Source organism: Prinia subflava, chromosome 1 (assembly GCF_021018805.1).
Source record: "Prinia subflava isolate CZ2003 ecotype Zambia chromosome 1, Cam_Psub_1.2, whole genome shotgun sequence".
In the NCBI taxonomy this organism is placed as follows: domain Eukaryota; kingdom Metazoa; phylum Chordata; class Aves; order Passeriformes; family Cisticolidae; genus Prinia; species Prinia subflava.
The window spans coordinates 136,163,930-136,186,329 of NC_086247.1; the positions used below are offsets into that span (position 1 = coordinate 136,163,930).

General features: G+C 34.8%; 1 protein-coding gene across 5 annotated transcripts in view; it reads left to right on the forward strand.

Moving 5' to 3' along the window:
- The window catches only part of ARMC3 (armadillo repeat containing 3), a 65,517-nt gene that overhangs the window by 17,787 nt on the left and 25,330 nt on the right, over positions 1-22,400 (forward strand). For 4 of the 5 annotated variants that reach the window (XM_063413772.1, XM_063413753.1, XM_063413737.1 and 1 more), the window contains 8 exons: positions 2,761-2,878; positions 4,857-4,982; positions 6,043-6,111; positions 6,445-6,620; positions 7,957-8,151; positions 8,768-8,951; positions 14,206-14,358; positions 14,483-14,588. In XM_063413772.1, the coding sequence (XP_063269842.1) occupies positions 2,761-2,878; positions 4,857-4,982; positions 6,043-6,111; positions 6,445-6,620; positions 7,957-8,151; positions 8,768-8,951; positions 14,206-14,358; positions 14,483-14,588 (1,127 nt within the window). The remainder of the gene's footprint in view (positions 1-2,760; positions 2,879-4,856; positions 4,983-6,042; positions 6,112-6,444; positions 6,621-7,956; positions 8,152-8,767; positions 8,952-14,205; positions 14,359-14,482; positions 14,589-22,400) is intronic. The other variant, XM_063413763.1, reaches the window with a different exon arrangement.

Genomic DNA, 22,400 nt, shown 5'->3' on the forward strand with positions numbered 1-22,400 from the left:
TTATATCTTTCTTTTTCATTTAACTTGCTATTTTCTTAATACAAACTGAATGATGGAAATGTTGCTTATAAATTAATTAAATTTCTGTGGTTAATTCAAGTTTGCTTGTAACTTCAAGTATATTATTTTAGCACATGATGTCCTGTATGTGCCACTACAGGAAGAATCTGCAATGATGTATGAAGATTTAGATGCAAGCCTTGGATTAAAAAAAAACTAAAAAAAAAAAAGGTGGAACACTAGCTATGCTGACATTATGATAAGGAGAAGTCATAACCAGTTCTATGATAGCTTTCATGAACAGCTTTACCTCCCAGCAAATCACAGAAGGGGTCAGGTTGGAAGGCACCACAGTGGTCATCTGGTCCAACCTCCCTGCTGAAGCAGGGTTGTCCCAGAGCACATTGCACAGGACTGCATCCAGATGGGTCTTGGGTATTTCCAGTGAGGGATACTCCACAACCTGTTCCAGTACACAATCACCACACAGTAAAGAAATTCTTTCTCAATCACTTGCTCAGGCCTCTGATTCTTAAAGATACATTGATTTCAGTGACTATTTTTACTGTGTTTTAAGCACAAAAGTACTTTTAATAGGAAAGTGCCTATTGAATATTTCATAGAGTAATAGCAAATCTAATGTCTAATCAAATGGATAGAAAGGAGACTAATTTCACTCTGCTCATGTGCCAGCCTGTCATTAATTCCTAGAAATTTTCATTGAGTTGGGGTTTATACAGTTACTTGTTAACTTGAGAAACACTGAAAATAGAGCGATGCAATTGTGACTTTGGTATTAGATCAATGTATAAATAACTGAGATTTAAAACTCTTATTTCATCTTTCATTTCTTATTGAACTTCATCTGAGATCAGTATTTTTTATTTTTCTCTGAAGAACTACCAGCCTTTTCTAAAACTTGGAGTTTTATCCCATCACCAAGTATTTGATCAAACTCAGGAGCAATGTCTGTGTTTAAATAATAGGACTTACCTGAGGATCATGTTCTGTCCATGCAAAGACCCAAATGTGCAGAAGTAGAGAAGTATGAAGCAGCTAAAGGGACTTCCAGTCACCTCTAAATTTTCCCATAGGTAGAATGAGCTGTGATAAGCTGAATTGGTTTGCCTCGTTACAATCCAAAAAGAAAATTTCCATAAATAACTCCATCATTTTAGCCCTGTCCTTAAGATGTAACTTGCACCTCTGTGCTGTTATTTTGATTTAATTCCCATTGAGGAGTCATTATTAGGCAAAATGACTTATGGTACAGTAAGGCGATTATATTTGTTTTAGAAAGGGTCTTTGTTCCGTGACTTAGCCCATGCCTCCAGCTTGGCACAGTTGGAGTGAAATTGGACAGTTTCTTCAGATTTTAGACTTGATTGAAGCTAGGTAGACCAGTTAAGCACATTAGGCAGGCCACCTCTTAATGGAACATGTATGTTGACCTTGCTGCCTACTAAATTGTGTGATCTGTCTCATGGAAGGTCACTTAGATTTAAAAACTGATCGAAAATATGAATTTAAAATTCTTGGTACTAGTATAATATTTTGCCTTATTTTTGAGCAAGTCAGAAAAGGGAGAAAAAACTCTTCCCTGTGTTCATTTTTCTTCTAGCACACTCAGAGTGTTTTTTAAGATTGTCTCTCATAATTTCCTTCGTTGACAACTGATTTTTATGTATCTTTATACCTTGATTGTTCGACAACATGTGCCTCTGATGTAGCTATTAGTTTTTTTAATGAAGTAAAAAAAATAATTAGCATTTGTCAATATATATGTATATATATATATTGTAATAAGATTTTTTATTAATTTGTATTGCTGTCTTATAATCTGCTATATTTTAAAGATAAATATGTTGTTTTTGAGAAACAGCATGACTCCAGTATCTAGCAGTTTCTGTATGTAACACAGATATGGTATAGGCCTGAAGTGTGAGGATGGAAGACTGTTTCTCCATACTAACCAATTAGTTTAAAACAAAAGAAGCTTGGAACTTTTTAATAAAGAGTAGAATTTTCAGAATTCCTTGAGTCTTCTTAAGAAACAAAGGCTTTTTTAGAAGATTCCCTTGCTCAAGTGATGTTAGTCCTAAGGAGTCTATTAAGAGGGGGAAAATTGTCTGATTTGTTGGAAGATTTCTTTCTGCATGAAAGAGCTCAGAAATGGAAATGAAACCTTTGTATCATTTCTAGCTGGGTGAGCAGGAATTGTTCTTGGAAATACTTCATCTGGTACAGGACCATGGTGAACTAAATTGACAAAGGCACAGAAAGCGTTCTTTTCTTTTTTAAGCAGCCACAAAGTGATATTGCCACTGAGTAACCAAATCCTCCTCCTTGTACACCCCCTGAATCCACGGGCTCTGTGTACAGCTGCTCAAAAGAAACTTCTCATGTCTGCTTCTAAGTCTCAGAATGCTCTTACATCTATAACAACTACATAGTTTGTTACCTTCAAAGCTTTCTAGATTTGCAGGGAAGCATGAAGGTTTTCACAAAATCTTCATACGTGATGATGTTGTGGATATGTTTATTTGAAAGTCAATTATTCTTTCTAATTTTTCAACAATGTCTCTAATTGTTATGAAAAAAGTCAGACTTTTCCAAGGAAACAGCAACTAATTTCTAATTCATGTAGGTATCAAACAAAATTTTATTTTATTTTTAATGAAATGTGGGAGTCTACTGCAGCACACAGGAAGACTCAGTATAAATCAAACTTTACTTTCCCTTTTTTTTGTTTTGTTTTAGTTTGATCCTTTATTGATTGAAAGCAAAACACCAGCAACTGTTGTGCTAATGCTTAGTTCTCCTGAAAATGAAGTTCTGGCCAAAGCATGTGATGCTCTATATAAATATGCATCAAAAGGTTAGTCTTTTTGCAATGAGCTTTGTTTTGCACTGCTTAGATTTTGATAGTAGTTCACAATTCTTTGGTTTCCTAGCATTGAAATTTTACTTTCTTCTCAAAGGTGTCTGTTGAAGTTTTGGAGGGTTTTCTGAAATATCTGCACTTGCAGTAATAAAGAAGTCGTGTTGTTTGGCATGAAGGAAACTTTTATAATTTTGTTGGAGAATTTTATATTCGCTGTTTAATAGAGTTTGTTTTAAATATAAGTTTTTTTATGAGCAACAGATATGCAGTTGGGAAAGAATTATTTTTTTTATGTTACAGTTTGAAACCTCTGTACCAGTATAGTCATTTTAAGCTTCAGTTTTAAATGAAAATAACTTCTTAGATTTTTTCCTGTTATTTTTACACAAAGTTGTTGTGTCAGTATTTCTGTGCAGGTGATTTGTTGGAGACTGCTCAGCCTCCTTTTTCAAGCTTATTTCTGTATGAGTTGGGAATCTAACAAGTCTCCAAGATTCCAAATCTTCCAAAAGTCACTGTATAATCTATAGCTAAACACCATGTTCGAGGTACTCAGGAGACAAATAACTGTATAACAAAGACTCAAATTTATGTAACACGTTTTCCTAAGTTGTCTCCTATTTATTCCATGTTATTCTATGTTAGTCAATCAAATTGGTATACACTGGTAGTATTCTTGCTCTGATTAATCTGGTTTAATTTCCATTTAATTTATGTTTTCTTTAAAAATTACACATTTATATGCTGATTATTATACTGATGTAAATTACCAACACTGCTGAAGTTGTGAGAGAAGACCTGAAGGCTTTGACAGCTGGCTGGAAGTCACTGGGTTCTGAAAGATGTTTAGGTTGTGCTTAATATGGCAAGCTTGGCTGAGGGCATGAGATCACATTCTAAATATGTGAAGAGAGAATGTGGACTGTTGGGAGACAGCTATGAACCATAAAGTCTTGCTGGCTCCTTCCCTCCTGACCTCAGTAAAATATGTCACAATGCAGGAAAATAGTTGTTTATGTCTTTTATGTTTATACTAAAAGAATAATCCTTTAAGTTAATAATGTGGATGTTCCTGTAATGTTCCAGAAGACTAGACTGTAACTGTGCACAAGAGAAGGGTTGTGTGGCACAAGAGAAGGAGTTGTTTTCAGTTAATTAATTGCAGTTAATCTATTTTTAGAGTGTTGCTAGTAAATTAAGTCCCATCCCTCAATAAAAAATACTTCCTCCATTTTAATCATGTCTTGGTCTGAGAATGAGCATAGACTTCCAGTTTCCTCTCATCCTGCTCACTTTTAACCAGAAAGGGGAGGCATGGTTCATTAGAAAATGAATTATAAAGCTGTTGTGGGAACTGAGAATAGGAATAACATTGGGATTTTGTTTCTTGGGTTTGGGTATGTTTTGCATGAGCGGGAACAGAAGGCTGTAATCACACTAAACTCCTCTGTTCTTTGCATGTCCAGCACCTGTTCAGCTACAAAGCACTTCATTATCAGGTGGTAGAAATCTCAGGTAGGAATTAATGATACAAATCCTCGTAGTTGCTTTCCTTGAGGGATAGTAAAGATCCACAGAATTAGTGAACTGTTATTTTGAGGAAAATTAAATTGGGAGGCAAGAGAAGAGGAAAATAAAATACATTCACCTGATACTGTTCACCTGTACTTTGCTAAGTAGAAAGCTTTCGTTTGTACTTCCACTGCAGTCTCTAACAAATGAGTGGAGTGTCCAATAGACAGAAGCGTCCTTTGCTTTAAAAATGTGGATTAATCTGAGATACTATTAATTCTTGAAACTATTTGACACATATTTATTTGAGGTGTAAATTACATGATCTCCAAAGGACCTGCCAGGCCTCTGTTCTTTGATTCTACTGTCCAGTAAAAGACTGGTAGTGGTTTTACCTTAATTCATTAGAACTGTGAGGTTGCTGGCCTGTTATTTGGGCTTTAACCCAGTTCCTTTTCAGGTGATGAAAACAAAGTGACACTTCTTGGTCTTGGAGCATTGGAACACCTGTATAAACTCCTCTCACACGAAGATCCACTTGTACGCAGAAATGCCGTCATGGTATTTGGCATCATGGCTTCTAATAGTAAGAGTCTCAAGGTTTTACTGTTTTTCACTGTGTGTCATCAAAACAAGAGGTTGATCATGTCACAAAGTCCTATATTAATGGCCCAGAATAAAGAGGAAGTGCTGTAAGGTTGAGTTTCAGTGGCTGTTGCTTTTATAATGCTTTATAGACCTATATCTGATTAATGTAATTAAACAGGTCTTAATTTAGTGAATTTTTTACCCAGTTGTCTTCCATGAGGATATTCCAACCACACTCAAAATCTTTTCATCAACCTCTACCTGCTTGTGATGCTACACTGGACCTTACCCTCTTAGCATATCTTCAGTGGTGCTGCACAAACAAGGACTTGAATGAACAAATACCTCCCATTTATATTCACATCTTAATTGGTTTTTTATTTAAAAGTAAATTAAACTCATATATTTTTCTTAAATTTTAACAATTTCAAATTGTTGAATATATTGATAATAACAACACAGCCCTGTAGAATGAAGTCTGTCCCAAAGAATATGATTTGAGTTTTCTATCCAAGGGTTGAGGTTTTGCTAGTTTGCCATTGACAACGTTAAAATGCAATCTGAAAGTTTTTGCTGTGATTTTAGTAAGACCTGTGTAATTCATGTTTTCCATTTGCTGTGTGGGCTGGCGTTAGCATAAAATTGCAAAATGACGGCTTGAAAACTAAATAACAGAAGGATTGCTTTTAATTTGATAATTTTAACCACAAATGATTTTAGCTATTGGAGTATGACTTCTTTGGCAATTAAAATCGTGCAATATTTAATCAGAACCTGCTAGATGCAAGTATTTTGAATAAAATTTCAATGAAATATAGAGGAACTTCATATGTATCAAATGTCAAATAATGGCATCTGCTACTTGAAAGTCTCTGTTTCTTTTTTTCCTGGGCCCATTATGATTTTGGTCTAACTTTAGTTGTGTGTCTTTCTCAGTCAGATCTTTTTGTCACTCAGGGAGTAACCATAAGTACATTTTGCTTGGAGCAGTTTCTATTTCTTTACTCAGCCAACATTGCCTGACAAAAGACTTCATATTTGAATTTACTTCATTGTAGATGATGTCAAGAAGTTACTGAGGGAACTGGATGTCACAAATGCACTTATATCACAGCTAGCGCCAGAAGGTACCTACCTTACAGTATTCATTCCTTGTGCAAAAGTACAATCAGAAATAATTTACAATTGCCATTTTATCAGACAATTTAATAAAATCTACCCTGTAACTTGTGATTTTTCCTAGTGCATGTTAAATAGGTAAATGCTTTTATAGGAGTAGCTCTGTAGCTCATTGGGTAGTGTTATGTTGTACAGATGGAAAAAGATGTTTGTGAATACATCAGGTATGGTTAACAGCTATTATTTATTGAATTCAAATAATCCTTTAAACTATTGGATTAGCGAATAATATTCTGTGCTGAATAAGACTTGATCAGAATGTTTCTCTTTTTTCTCCACAGAAGATGTAGTTATCCATGAGTTTGCTACTCTTTGTCTAGCACATATGGCTGTTGAATATACTACTAAAGTAAAAATATTCAAGCAAGGTGGGTTAGAACCACTCATCAGACTGCTAGATAGCCTTGATCCTGATGTTCAGAAGAACTCACTTGAGTGTATCTATCTTTTGGTACAGGTAAAGTTTGCTCTTTTTTGTTGCCCTAAATTACAGAGGCAGATAATCATTTGCACCCCTACCCCTGACATTCACTGTGGGATTAGTAATTTTAAAATATTTGTTTCCTTTACTCCATAGTGTTCATGTATGTTTTTGAAACATTGAGTCCTTGCAACTGAGGCCCTGAATGTTAAATTAGTCATGAATATAACTGGGTTTTAATTCTGTTGAACTTAGTGCAGTTGTCTGTGCTGTACTGCAGTAAAAGTACAGTCAGCATGAGGTTCAGATTTTTAAAACTAAATAATAATTTGCCTTCTGAGTTGAAAAATGTTAATCTTAGTAATGAGAGTTGTAATCTGTCTATCCAAAAGGTTGGAATTATCCTGTAAATTAAAGAACTACCAATTGCATTGTTTCTTGTTTTGACCAGCAAGTCCCTAGCACAATTTTGAACATCTTTTTAATGATGGGTGAATGCTGTCAACAGCTCCTTTCCATACTGGGAGGAATAGATTCGTTATTGGCTACTTTCACTAATGTCATCCATATGCTGCTTAGCAAAAGAATGGTGCATTTGTGTGGCAGTTCTCTCCCATGGCTTAAGCGAATCAATTCAGTAATGAATTTAGTTTATAACTCTATCTCTTTTGGGGCATCAGAGCATGTCTATTCAGAATCACATTTTACTCTTTCTCTTTTTTTACTATCTCACTGTCTTTGTTGCAGGGTATATCTGGATAACTGCACCTGGTGCTTGCTTATATTGATAAGGATAATTGCATGCTGCACATGTGCAATAAGCTATTTAAAAGCAAATTGTAATTTATTTATTTATTTATTTTCTTTTTTAATATAATCAACTACTGTCTTTTTATTAAGCTGCACATTCACTGTTTAAAGTTGAATTTTTAAATTGTCATTTTATAATTACTAAAACAAAAGAAGATATAACCAGGCAACCACAGCAGAGTGCAAAAACTGTTTTCCTCCCACTGAGGTAAATAAAAATGGTGAAACTAAATTTAAAAAAACTTTCTCAAAGAAACATTTGTGTTGAGGCAAACATGGTAAAATCAAGAATGAATAGGCTTCTTTATACAGGACTAGATTTCGTAGTGTGTACTTCAGACATGCAAGAAACCCCTAGAATTTAAGGTTTGTGGAACTTGATTATATTCAGTTTGATTCTTAGCTTAAAAGAAAGAAATCTGCAGAACTGGAAGCTCTGGGGTATTGACTCTTTTTTTAATGTCTGAAATTAGATTTTTGATGTTCTTTCTGTAAAGTGAGAAATTGATCTATTGTTATATTCTCTATCACTAACATTCTTGGTTGGAATATTTTACTGCAGGATTTTCAAAACCGTGCTGCGGTTCGTGAACTGAATGTAATTCCACCCTTGCTGGGACTTCTGGAATCTGAATATCCGGTCATTCAGCTGTTGGCCCTTCAAACCTTGGGAGTAATTAGCAAAGACAGAGAAACCAGGATATTGCTGGGAGAAAATAAGGGATTAGATTGTCTTCTGAATATACTGGAAAACAATGTACGGTTTACTTGCTTTAAAAGTTTTTTTTGTTTGTGGTGCTGATGTTTGTATGACTAATGAGTAATATTACTTATTTTACGTAAGAGAGATATAAGGACAAAGAGTGACTTACTTGGAGGGAACTATAGAAATAGGATGAGCTAGAATATCTAGTTTGCTAAGAAAAGAAGCAAAGACATTTCCTAAAGTGTTTATTGTTCAATTTTTGAATTGAGTTTACTTTATATAATGGCTTTAGACACAATTTCCTATCGTTGTTTATATTATTATGAGACTCAGTTTAGTGCTTCTTGAGTTCAGGTGTCACAATGGGAAATATAATGCATAGAGATATTAATGAAGTTTTTTAAGATCACAGGCCCATTCTTAGTACCTGTCTAACCTGCTTCGATGTAAATGAAAAACTTCTATGGGTTTTGCTATTTTAATAAATTGTGTTGAATCCAAATAAATTATATGAAAATATGAATTTGTAAATATGTACTTTGCAGTATGAATATACTGCCCAAAAGAAAGTTACAACAATTGTCCTACAAACTTAAAAGGCTAAGATATTTTAGTCCTGATTTCAAGGTTCTTTGTTTGTTTCTGGCTTTTTAAAATTTTTTATTAGGAGCTCAGTGATCTACATATTGAAACTCTTGCTGTGTTGGGAAATTGCCTCGAAGATGTGCATATTCTGCAACAGATTCAGCTGACAGGAGGCCTTGAAAAACTACTTTCATTTTTAGAAGTCTCTACTGTTCCTGATATTCAGAAGAATGCAGCAAAGGCAATTACCAAGGCAGCTTATGACTGTATGTGACTTTTCCGTAATCCGTGGACATGAAATTGTTTATGAAATAAATTTTTGTCCAGAACAAGGCAATCTTCTCTGGTTGAGGGTAGTACTTAGGCTGAGGAAAGCACTGGCAAGAATTAATTACAGTAATGAGTCTTGCCAATCAGAGCAGCAATTGGATGCTAGGAGATTTTATATATATATATATATATATATATGTATATATATATATAAATTTGAATATGTTATGGTTTTGCCTCCATTTATTTTTAATTAATATTTATTATTTTATTTTAATATAGTCTTGTAAAATGCTGTCCTCAAAGGAGAACAGAGCTCTGAAAACATGATCCTTGTCTTTTGTTTAGTGATACCAGCTGACTGCCATCTTAAGCCACCTTTGCTGGCACTGTTTCTGCCTCTCTCTGTTAAGACTTCATTGCAAGCTGACTTCCTTTTGCATTCAGCTGCTTGTCTAAATGTCAGGCAATTTCAAATACAAATTCCTTTAACAGAGGCATGAAAGGAAACCTTTCAAATGGCTTGCAGATTAATATTCCCAGGGGAGTTAAATAGTTTCATTGTAATCTTTTTATAATTATTCATCCTATAGTACTTTTTAATATACTTTTTTTTAATTCACCGAGGAATTCCGAATTAGGCTGAACATGCTCATGGTTTATGCCCACAAGGATGCTCTTTTAATCAAACTACATTTGAAATTCCTTCCATACGTTGGCTACTGAGTTGCAACATGTGCCTGGTAGTGTTGTGTAACAAAATGCAGTGTAACTAATACTACTGACTATAGGTTTTGCTTGTGTCAAGGGGTTTTTATGACCGTAGAATTTAAATATTTCATTCATAATTCTGGCACCTTGTGATTGAATCGTGGCTTTATGTGTATTTTAAAAAGATGTCATTTAATTTAATACATGGATAAACTAATCTCTCCTTTCTGCCGTATTTCAGACCTCTTTTCATCTCTCCCCATGCTATCTTTCTGATTCTTTTCTCATCTTGCTTAGTTTGATATCCTGAATATTTGTAATTATTTGGGTTGAAAATGATACACAGAAAGAGTGTCCGAGTATTCTGTGGGTTTTTCTGTGCTTTTGTCATTATCTGTTGGAAGCTTGGCAAGTCACTGAAAATTGTTTTCATTAATGTTCAGGTATCAAAGATAGGAAGGGACTTTCTTATGTCAGTATTTTCTTTGTGTATTTTCCTGTGTTGTTATTTTATTATGCTACTTAGGACTGTCAGTATCATTTTTATAGTCCTGTGACAGGCTTGTAAGTTGTATGCTAAGCAGATTTATATTTGCGCCTACTGGTTTCTGCTGCATCTTACTCCTTTATCATATTTATTTTCAAATAAGCATAGCCTTCTTGGCCTCTTTCACACTTTTTTTTCAGTTTTTGTGGCCTAATATTTTAGCAGCTGTTAGTAGAAGCATGTCTGAGCACATTTTTAAAGCACAGTTGCAAGAACCACACATAATATATTACAGCACTGCCTATGATATTATATCATGGGATGTTACCGTCAGTGAAGATGCATCTTCTTGTCATGCTTCTTTACAAATGGAGTCAATGAGGTTTCATTATAGAGGTTTGCTCTCTTCTTCAGCCTATGACAGTTAGTATGGATGCAGCAAGCTGGGAAAATATATCAAAAGAAGATCTAAAATATTTGCTTTCAAGCTGTTGAATTTTGGTGACACCCAGCTAGACAAAAGGAAACTTGTTATCCTATTGCAGTGGAAAACACAGTCCAGTAAACTTGCTGCTCAATGTAAGGCATTGCAAAAAGCACTGAATTTTTAAGCTACGTAGAGATACTGGAATAAAGTCAGCCTTGCAGTATAAAAAAAAGGCCATTATAAGAAATAGCCAAAGTGCAAAAATAAAACAGAAATATTTTCATGTTTTGTTTGTTTGATTGGAGTTTGGTTGTAAGCATACTAAACAGCCTATTCAAAATGCAACACTGATGTATACTATACTTGCCTTGATGTGAATCCAGTACAGTACAACACAGCTCTTAGTTCTGTAGTGACTTTTTCATTAAATTTGCAATAGCTATACCCACATGCTTCAGGTTTGCTAATCATGGTTGCAATTTACCAATATTTCCTGTATACTTGGGAAAAAAAATACTGCTTTTCATTGGAATGAAAAACCTACTTCTGCTATGACAGAACATGTATCTAGCTGGTTTTTTAATCCTGGCAGCTGATATAGCACAGTATCTGGTTTTGAAATTATTATTGTTGACAGATGGAATTTGGTTTTTTTTTCCTGATAGATGTGATCATAGCAAGCAGTTTTGTTTTATGTTTTCCAGCCCTTTGGAAAGGGACTCCTGTAACTTGGTGTTGTTGTTATAAGATATATTTATCCCTTAAGAGTTATTCTCAGTATCAGAATAAATTACATGATATAAACATGATATTCAACTTTAAATAGCATCTCTAGGATGCTGCTCTGTTTAAGTACATTAAAACGGACCATATTTCTATACATAATCATTATGCCTTTGTCCCTGAAATTTTTTTGTTCTGTATTATAATGAATTTAATATATTAATTTGTTGATGATTTAGTTCTGTATGCTCAGAATTACAGTGGTGAATTATACTGTGATTCCTGCCTTGCCCACCAAATAATGCAGTCATTTTAGAATGGTAAATATAATCTAATGCTATAAATTATTGAATGTCTGTGAGTGGATTATCTGGACTGTTGATTAAGGAGAGCCTGATTTTCCCCTGACAATGCCAGACACACCAGCAACAACAAAATGCTGTGCAGTGTTTATGGAGAAAGTGATGATCACACTTGCTCTGCCAAACTTTGGTTTGAAGCTCTCCACATTCTTTCTGTCTATCTCAATGTATCTCATGCTCAAAGAGAAGCACACTAAACATGCTCTGTAGCCTGATTAACAAAAGCATTTCATAATACAAATCTTTGTTTATCTGTGTTATCTCAAGGTCAATGCGAGGTCATGATACTATTTAACATTAACTTTTTTCGTTTGAAATTGGTACAAATAATTCCATAAGGTGGTGACAGTGACCTGAATAGTCATCAGTAGAACTCAGATCATGATTTTTGGGCAAGAAGGTGAAATAGGTAGATATATTGAAAAATAAAGGTTGTCTCACCATGGGGTCAATGCATGAAAATCTGGACAGAACGGTTGATACTCTTTTAGTTGTGTGTGCTTGATTTTCCTTCATGTTAAATCAACGTATTCAAATTACTTAGGGGTCAAGAAATTAATCACTGTAAAAATGATGTTGGCACTGACATATGAAGTACTTCAGTGTAAATGATGTTCTTCAGTTGTGCATTCTTTCTAGTCTCTGGTAAAGGACACAAAGGAAACAACTCATATGCACAGAGAGATCAGCAGAAAATGTTCATCCCTTAAATAGAATTGGCACCTGGATATTGAAATATTAATAATTTTTATTGATCTAGCTACCTAAATGTACTTGCATACTCTTTATTATAAGTTCAAATTCATGATCTGTTTTTCCACATTATTATAAAATTATTTTTCTGTTTAAAATATTTTAAATTACTAATTTCACTCATTCAAATAATTAATTTATATTATTACTTTATAAAATATCTTTAAAAGAAATGCTTACCCATCATCATAGCTGCTTTTAAAAGCAAGATCATTTTTTAAGAAAATCTGTAAACAATTATATAACTTGCTGTGCAATGAACAAATTACTGAGGCATGAAGAACCTCTAGAGATCATTATTAGGGATTATGGACTACCTTGGCAAGCAACAGGCCAGCGACATACTTGATAACTTGTCAAAATAGTCTCTCATCCCAACTGAGGCATTCTCCTGAGAGCTGGCTGATATGTATCAAGGTTGTGGCCAAAATTCTGACACTTAAAATCCTCTCTATTTTATTTGTTGCATCTTTGTTTTGTGATTTCCTTTGTGTATCTGAGGATTCTAACAAAGTTTAAAACTGAGCTGAAGAGGAGAAATTGACTGCACCTGTCTCATCTCTGTGGTTTGAGTCATTTCTGCTCTAATTACATTTTTGATCAAACTTGCTTTTCATTGACTTTTTTTTACTTTTTTTGTTTACTTTTAATTACTACTGTCAGATTCAGATTTATCTAAAAGAATATTTACGATTTTTTTTTCCTTTTAATTTTTTATTATTTGGACTACAACAATCCAAACAAGGGAATGATCCCTCAGAACAGTAGGAAGCCCTGGTAAAATTTCTAAATATTTTGAAGTCCCACTTACTTCTCAGTTCCTGAAATTCTTTAATACATTCCAAAATTCTACTATGCAGATACAGCTTCCAGCATGTAAATAGTCTGCTTTAAATTATGCATATGGTTAATGGTTAAATGTTTATTGATTCTCATCATTGTAGAGCTTCTGTGATGTCTAGTGCCTTTCTGCATGAGCAGGTTTCTTTCAGGTGTTTCTTTCTAAGATGCATTTCTGATCTCACCAGTTTTGGGCTGAGGGAGTTTATCAGTTAATTGGTGTCTACATACAGATGTCTGTGGATACTTTGGTGCTGTGTGTTGCTATTTGTGCAGAGGAAGGAGCCTCTCTGTCCTGCTGCAGCTGCTGCCAGCCAGTGTAGGCTCAGAAGTGGACACTGTGCTAGACAACAAAATTCAAATTCTCTGCAAAGTGGGCATTAATAAAGAAGTACAAGCTGTGCAGAATTAAAAATTTTCTTTTGTAATGCTCCTTGCCTTTTTTGGGGGGCTATTTTAATACACTGACTGATATTTCACCAAGTTTAATTGTACATTTACTGGTATGTTTATGACTTTCATGCATTTGGATTTTGTTAGCATAAAATAAAATTCGGCATAATCTTGAGTAAGTATGATCTGTTGCATTGGAAAAGTTGTTTCCATCAAGTCTGTCTTCATTCTGTGGTTTTAAAGTCTTGCAGAGAACAAACTTTGCATTCTGTTGGGGTATTTATGTTTATACTGTGTTTAATAGTCATTATTTGGGCTTGGTTCAGAGTTCAGTGAAGCCTAATCCAGGAGCTGGATTTGGATGATCTTTGCGGGTCTCTTCCAGCTCAGGATGTTCTGTGCTGGAATTTGGCTCAGGTCCTTTGTGCACATTTCTTAATGGCTGGTGCCTCTGTTACCAAAATATTTCCAACAACAAAATGAAATCAAATTCATGTCCTTTCACTGATTAGGAAAACATGCAGATTAATGCTATTGTTATTTCTCATTTAAAGCTGAAATACGAAAAATCTTACATTGCAAAGAAGTTGAGAAATTTCTCCTAAGCCTTTTGGATACTAACAATGATGGAGTTAAAGTTGCTGCTTGCCAAGCCATTTCTGCCATGTGTGAGAATATAGACAGTAAACGTGTCCTTGGACTCCAGGGTAAGTAAGGTGGGAAAGGATGAAATGTGAATTTGGTTTTTTTCTGTTTATAAGGAGAATATTAAAGTTTTTCAGACTGCCATGGTTTATTTAAATGTTCATATATACAATTATTTTTTCAAAGGGATTCCCCAGCTATTACAGTTGCTAAGCAGTGATAATGAAGAGGTAAAAGAAGCTGTAGTGACAGCATTAACTAATTTGACAACAGCCAATCCTAGAAATACAAGGTAAGTCTGCAATAATTAAATTATTATTTAAAACACTAATCTGAAGTGATAATATTTTGATTTTTAAAGAATGCCTCATCTTGTCCTTATCCTACAAGGCAGGTCTGTTTGAATTTGACTATAAGGCACTTTTTGGTGTATATGAGTCACTTGAAATAGCTTGGTTCTCATCAGTGTTACAAGAGTTGTGCTGTCTCTACTAACGTTAGCTTCATCAAAGAAAGGTATGAAGCAGATGTAATGAAAACAGAGATATAAATCATGTTTTGAAGAGAACATATGAGCAAAATATGCCTTATAATTTAAAGCATTTGATGTGGAGTTCTTTTTTTAAATCCAAAATCACTGATATATTTTAAAACTTGATGGTTCGTACAACCTTTTTGACTCATCTAAATCCATTCCTTGAGGGAGAGAGATCTCCTGATTGGCATTGTTTTGCTCTTCCTTTTTTTATTATTTCCCAAATAGTAGGGAATGGTTATAGTGCATTGTCTGAAAGAAGTGTCCCTTCAGAATCCAAAATTCCTAACAAAGGTAACAATGGTTAGCTCACTGTATGTTCCAAAACAATTGTATCAACCAAGTTCTGCTGTCAGCTGCAGCATTCTTCTATGCCTCTGTTAGAAGTCCTGTTCAGGGGAAAGTAACAGAGCAGTGTGATGTATATGAACAGTCACATGTAACTTACAAACAAACAAACAAAAAATCCTTAAAAGTTTCCTGGAATATACTTTAAGAAGTTGTAATCAAGTCACAGGCATTCTTTGAAGTGAAAAAGTAAAATAACTCACAAAATAAATTGTTTCAATTTGTTGATTCATCTCTAATAGTCACTAGTATTCACTTTATGTTACCAGATGGAACAATAATTTGACACAAGAGAATAATACTCTCTTCTCAGATTCACATAGTACATTTTTTTTTTGCCTGATATTCTGCTCTCCTCATGTGCTGGACTCTTCAGTTGGTGTCAGTGGGAGTCACACACACATAAAACGAGCACAGTTCTGGAGTCCAGAGGTCAAACTTTCAGCTCCACTACAGCTGGTTTTCGTAGTGCAGCCCTTTGAGGTTTCACATCGTGAAAAGGGGAATCTCTGGAGAGTTTTGAGTTGGTATAGCAGCTTATGCCAACTCATTCCACTTCCTTTTGCTAAGGAGGTAGTCAGGACATTGTTTAGCTCAACTGCTGGAACAATTCTCCGAGACCTCAGGCAGGAAAATAGCTGTCTCTGTTCCTCTGCATTATAATGAAGGCCGTGTTTGCTTCTTGCTGGGCAGAATCAGGAAATTGTAAAGGTGGCTTACATATACTTCTCTCTCCTCACAGTCCAGCTTCAAATACAATATGGAAGCACCAGATAATCTAATCAGAGGTCTTCTGTGAAAATCAGGAAGCAATAATTTACATTAAATATGTATATTGGATGAATTCCATGTGACTATATAATTACTTCAAAGCTTCATTTCTAAATCAAAACCATTAATAAGTCATAGAAGGGTCTGAGTGTGACTAGGATCTATAAATGAATATATAGTGTTGAACCCTTAGCTGATACAAATTGGTATAGTTCCAGCTCACTGACTGACTATCAGGCCCATATTTATTTTACATTCTCATAATAGGGAAAAAAATAGTTTGGAGAAAATTAATTCCAGATTGAGTTACCATAATCATATTTCATACTAGAATGTTTCATTTGTATGTCCTGTAGACATTGAAAATCAGTGTATAAATAATGAAGATGCTGATGCACTTTGATAATAATGTAACTTTGCTGTGTGATTATGTTGACAATATTCTGATCTCAAATGAAACTGATGAGACTAGTGCCCTTTTATCAGTTATGTATTAGATTCTTGTTATAAACCCTCCAAGAATATAAAATCAGAAAGGCAGTAGCAGCAGGTGGACCTTATTTGGCAAGAGCAAAATGGGTCCAGTGATAGGGAAGACTATTTGCTGTGCTTTCACTTTTTACTGGCCAGTTAAATATTCAACCTTGTTGAACTCATATGCATGCATTCTGCTGTATTTGATTTCATGAGCACTTTTCTATGTTATGTTGATTGAAGGATGTGTACCTTGCTCTTTTATTTGGTACAGTATATATTCGAGGATATAAAATGTTGCTATTTTTGCTGGAGATTTGTTGTTCTTTTTAGGAATATCAAAAAGTGCTGGCAGCTTTTCATATAATATGAAAAAAAAAACAAACTAAAGGAATTGTGTTACGAAAACTCCCACCATAGGTAGCTCATAAAGTCTTCCATTGATTAATAGCACAAGAACAGCATAGGCAATGGTCAATACTACCCCCCACTAATGTGTATTAACCTTGACCTTTAGGTGCTTCCCCACAGCAACGAAAGCCTCGTTCTGTACCCCTACCCAATCAATCCTTTGTTTCTCCACTGAGACAGCCAAGAAAGGTGTCAGATATGGTGGAGGTTTGGTAATTAGAACACCGTTCACAATGGATGGGACAGAGACCGGCTTGTCATTTGACACAAGTCCTCAAGCAACCATGATTTGGCAAAAAATAAAGAAATTAATGAATTACTCTGCTTCCCATAGTATTTTAACCAAAAATCTAGACCAGAAGAGGACGTGAGTCCCATACAAGTGGTTTGAGTTTTCAGGTTTACTGAAGAACATGGATTTTCAATAGTATTTCTACCAGAACACATAGCAATTGATATAAATAACTTCTAAAATATTTCAGCATTTAAGTTTTTGCTGCAGAGCTGATGTTGTGTCCCACTTCAATAGCACGTAGGAAAAAATACCGTGCTCAAATGCGTCATTAGTTTACAGACTGACACCCTCAGAATATGCTTTTATAAGAATTTTGCCATAAGGACAGGGTTTTAATGCTGATCAATATTGGTGATAAATCCTTGTAAACTTGTTAATAATTAGGCTCAGTAAAAATAAAATTGCAAAGTGCATTGCAGTTTAAAATCCCATGTGCTTATTCTAACATGTTGTGTTACTATGTGTGCATAGCTCCGAGGTCATTCTTGATATATATGTCAGAATTTGTTTCTGTGGTCTGCTTCTGGAAAAAAAGAGAATTATTTTCAGCTGGGTATTTGCATCCATCTTCTCAATAATTTTTTTTTTTTTTAATCCAGAGCAATAACTTGCTTTATTGAAAGCTGTATACAGTTGTTTGGACAGCAAAATGCCATTTAAAGAATCCCTGAAGCTCTCTGGTTTTGCTGTGTCCAAGCGTGGGGCAGTGTGGGCGCAGTCACTTCAGTAATGGATGTGATGCATAAATGGAACAATTGCAGCGAACAAAGAAACAGCAGCGTCATCTGTTGGGCAGGAAAATAAGTGATTCTGTGCCACACATCTAGTCCTGGAACAAATGGCTTACCTCAGCCTCTGCCTATTTTTTTTTTCATTTAAAGTATAATAAATTATTTTAGCTTTTCATGTATTTAGGATAAGATAATTATGTTAAATATAAACATGATATTAGAAGTAGCCCACAGAAATAAGCTCTCACATATACCAGTTAGTCAGACATTAGTTTGACCAGCTCTTTTCTTCAGTATTGTTGTAGCACAAATGCCATTTCTAATAGCTGCCTTCATAAATCTGGCAATGTCTGAATTCTGGGCACCTAATGGATTTGCCACTAAAGGAAAACATATGCTCGGGAATTTAGAACTCTGTACTGGACATGAAAACTAATTAATAGCCTCAATAATATTTGTCCTAAATTGTTTATTTTAAGTGCAAAATTTATAGCTTTCAGTTAGAATTTGGTCTGGGGGAAGAAGGAAAAGGATGTTTTTTCTTCATCTGTACCAAGGGCTGCAGGAAGTTGTGGTACGTGACAGACTTACGACAGAATATTTCTCCTGGGGTTTATAACAACTGTCATGTGACAAACTTCTGTTTTATATCTGGATTTAAGATAGTAAAATATCACCCCAAAATTTACAAAATTAGCAAGCTTTATGCTATTTAATTTTCTAATTCTTAAATCCTTCACAGGAATCACAGAACCTGTGAATTTGAATTTGTGAAGATTATATCCATATAGGCGGTTCCAGGCATTAGTGCAGCATCTGAATGTATGCTTTGTATCAAGATTGTCAAGATTTGAGAGTAGTTTGGGATAGGAGGAGAGGCTGGGAACTCATTGGTTATGGACAGTGCCCAGTGAGGAAAAAAGTGAGTTGTTCCCTTGACTTTAGAGGATGTTATATCTATTATTTCAAACTGAAATTTATACCCTGATCTAATGCCTCAAAATACAACCTCAATCTGTTTCACCTGTAGTGAGAGTATTTCACCTTTTTCAACTGAGATTTTCAGTACACAACAGATTTTTTTATTGTTTATAAGACAAGTATGGTTGTCAAGGAATAAATTTGAAGAACGTCCAGTTTTTCTTACATTCTAAATATTGTTATTATTAGGAAGTAGTGATTATCACCATTATGTAGTAATATCACTAGGTAGTAATCTTCTCTATTAGAAAATGGGAAACAGCTTTTCTCTTTCAAGACTGTAGATGGAATCTAATTCACATAAATATTAAATTGTCAATATTATGTAAGATATTACATTTGCATGAATATACGTGTTAATTTATGAGAACTGAAACAGAAATTTCTAGAACAAGGGCTATATTTAATCGCATAAAAAGGTGATGATTCACTGTAGGTTTTGTCTTTTTTGTGGTTTAATGTTCTTTATGACATAAGTTTGTTTTTCTGAAGGAGGAAATCAACAATAGAATGCTAGCTGTATTGTGTAGATGTAATATGTTTTAATACTGACCCCTAGTGATAGAATTATATTTTTGAGCTAATGTGCTCAAGGTAAAGGGATATTTTTGAGTTTTGCGGGTTGTGCTGTTACTTTTTTACATTAGCATCCACATCTACGCCCTGGAAAATACAGTTATCTCAGGCCACAAACAGGTTCTTCTTTTTTCTTTCTCTTACTGTATGACCATATTGTGAGAGGTACTGTTTTAAAAAAAGAAAAAGACAACAAAGTCATTACCCACTACCTAAGAGCTCACAAGATTTTCCTTGCAAGTTACATCTTGACTTCCATTGAAAACTGAAAAATGTTTTATGATAAATTTCTGCCTTGGCAGAAAAGCTGAGTTAAGTCCTGTGTCTGGGATGTCACTCAGAAATGGGTTCCCACTAAGACTTTAACATCACATCAGATGATTGATACACAACCCATGGACATGGGGCTGTGCCCTGCTGGCAGTCAAAAAATCTTTCATACAGCCAGCTGTACTGTAGATTTCTAAACTAAATTATTTAAGTGTATGTTATTTGAGTATAGTGTGAAGTTGTTTATTTGAAATGTCTGTAAGGAAATTTCAGAGTTATGACTGATCCTGCAAACTTAATTCTGCCCTGCTGTGAATTTAACTATGCACTGACTATGGCATGTTGTCCACTTGGACTGTCATCCGACAAAGGTAAGCTTTCACAAGTAACCTGAACATTTTGACAATCAACCATAGCAATTTTATTGTAACATAGTAGTTTATGTTTATTTTCTTAGAGATATAATTTAAAGACAGAAAGCTAAAAACATAAATTTCTGCACTCTAAATCATCATAAGAGCTTGAGCTTGTACCAAGGCAAAACAGACTACTGCCATTTGAGATGTGTCCAGAGTTGTCCAGAAAAGAGTTATCCAGAAGAGAAAGCTGAAGTTCACAATCCAAAGTACTGTGTGTAGCGACTGACTTGGCTCAGCCCTTTTATCCTTCCTGGGCTGGTGCTTCCAAACATGAAGAAGAACCATGGTCTCCTTGCTCCTGCATTCAAAGGAATTCTGGGGACAGATTTGGCTTTTTCTTTCCTTCCATCTCCATGAAGGCTGCTGTGGCAGCACATGCATGTTCCCTCTTACTTTGCTTTTGTAACAATGTGGATTCCAGACTCTGAATATTTGTGCTTAGTTACTGATTTTTGCACGCACTACATCTTGAGTCAGAAAAAAGACAGATGAGAATTGTGTTGTTTTAATGAACTTATCCTGGCTGAAGACACATGGGATGTCTCAGGAGCAAAAAAGGGTTTCTATTGTTGAATTTCAAGCCTTCCACTTAGTAGCGGAAACATCAGAAATTCTTTACAATGGTTGCAAATAGTATTATAGTCTGAGGCATCATGAACATACAGTTCATTACCAATGCTCCTGTCATATTTTAAATTAGGTATACTACAGTTTTAGAACTGAGATCCGTGTAACTTTGTCAGATGAGTTCAATGATAGACATTAGATCTCTGTGAATTGCTAAATGAGAGTCAGGTATTACAGTCTCTGTCTAACCCAGACAGTTTGAGATTTTATTATGTCCAGACTGTGAGGTTTATTGAGTTTTGGTTTTGTTGCAGTTTTAACAAGATGCTCATCATTAGAAAAGAGGAATAGAGGGTTCAGTTCCTGAAATGAAAAATAAATATGGTTTGTTGATATCATCAATAATTTTATTGGAGCACAAAGGGCCCCCAGATTGTAGATCAGAGTCTCTTGTGCTAGATTCCCTTACTTAGAAAAACATAGTGACATTAATTTCCCATGTATAGTGAAGAAAACTGAAGTAATACTAGTCTTTAAATAAAATACGAGTGACTGTTTACAACAGTCAATTGCTTTTGAAAATAATTAAATCACAAACTGAAAATTTTGGTAAGTGCAGAAGACATTTATTGGATGTGATTATTCTGATGGCATAACAAGGCTAATGAAGAATACTAATACATTTAAGGAATAAAAAGGAAGCTATTTCTTGAGGCTTTTTCAAACTTCTGGTTATGATATTCTTTTTTAGACAGAAATTGCATAAGAGAGCTGGATCAAAAATGCCTTGTGTGAAAAAGAAGTCATGCGATTTAACACAGATAGAGTTGATTTTAAAAAATGTGTGTAATTAAATGCATAATTCTTATGCATAATTTACATGCAATTATGTATGAAAATGAGCTATGCACAGGCATAAATGGCTAGCTAAGCACCTCACACACAATCACAGTAATTTTGCACAGAAATTAAGCATGCAGTTGGAAACACATTTGAAGAAAATGAAGTCCAGTGAGGAGGAAAAATCTGATTTTTTTCTGAGCAGAAATTGTGTTAAATCCTCAGCCAGGAGGGGGTTAATAAACAGCATAGAAGTGAATAAAAATATAATTGAATATAAACCAGTTTATGTTCAGTCATGGTAGAAGAAACAAAACCAAACATACTTTACCATTTTTATGAAGTGTCAATCTCAATAGTGTAAATTTAGTACAATCCTGAGTAAACAGTGGTGTCAGGCTGTACCACTGCTCTTCTATCTCCCCTCCCCCAGAGGTTGTTTAGTGAGGAGCAATCTCAGTGCTTTCTGGCAGCTCTTTGAACACTCTTAGTTGCTTTCTCCCTTAGGCTAGACTATCTCTTCAGGAAGAAAATCTAGCTGGACCATTCCTGATGCTCTAAGTAAATAATCTGCTATTTTTCTTGCCATGGCTAGAAGGTTTGGTCACAGACCAGAGCTTTTAGGCTCCTGTGATGCCAACAAAGAGGTGATTCTTGCCACAGATTCTTGCTTATAATACTAAAAATAAAATAAAGTATAAAAACTGCCCAGGATTTTCATCAAATTTTTACTGCTTGTTGTTTTCACAACACACTCCCACTATCTGAGCTTTCCTATTGCACTCCAGACAACTAAATCAACAAAATACTCACTGCAGTGACATTCATACACATCTCCAAAATGTCTGTTAAAAAAAAGTTTGTATTGTGAAGTTTTTGGTCATGA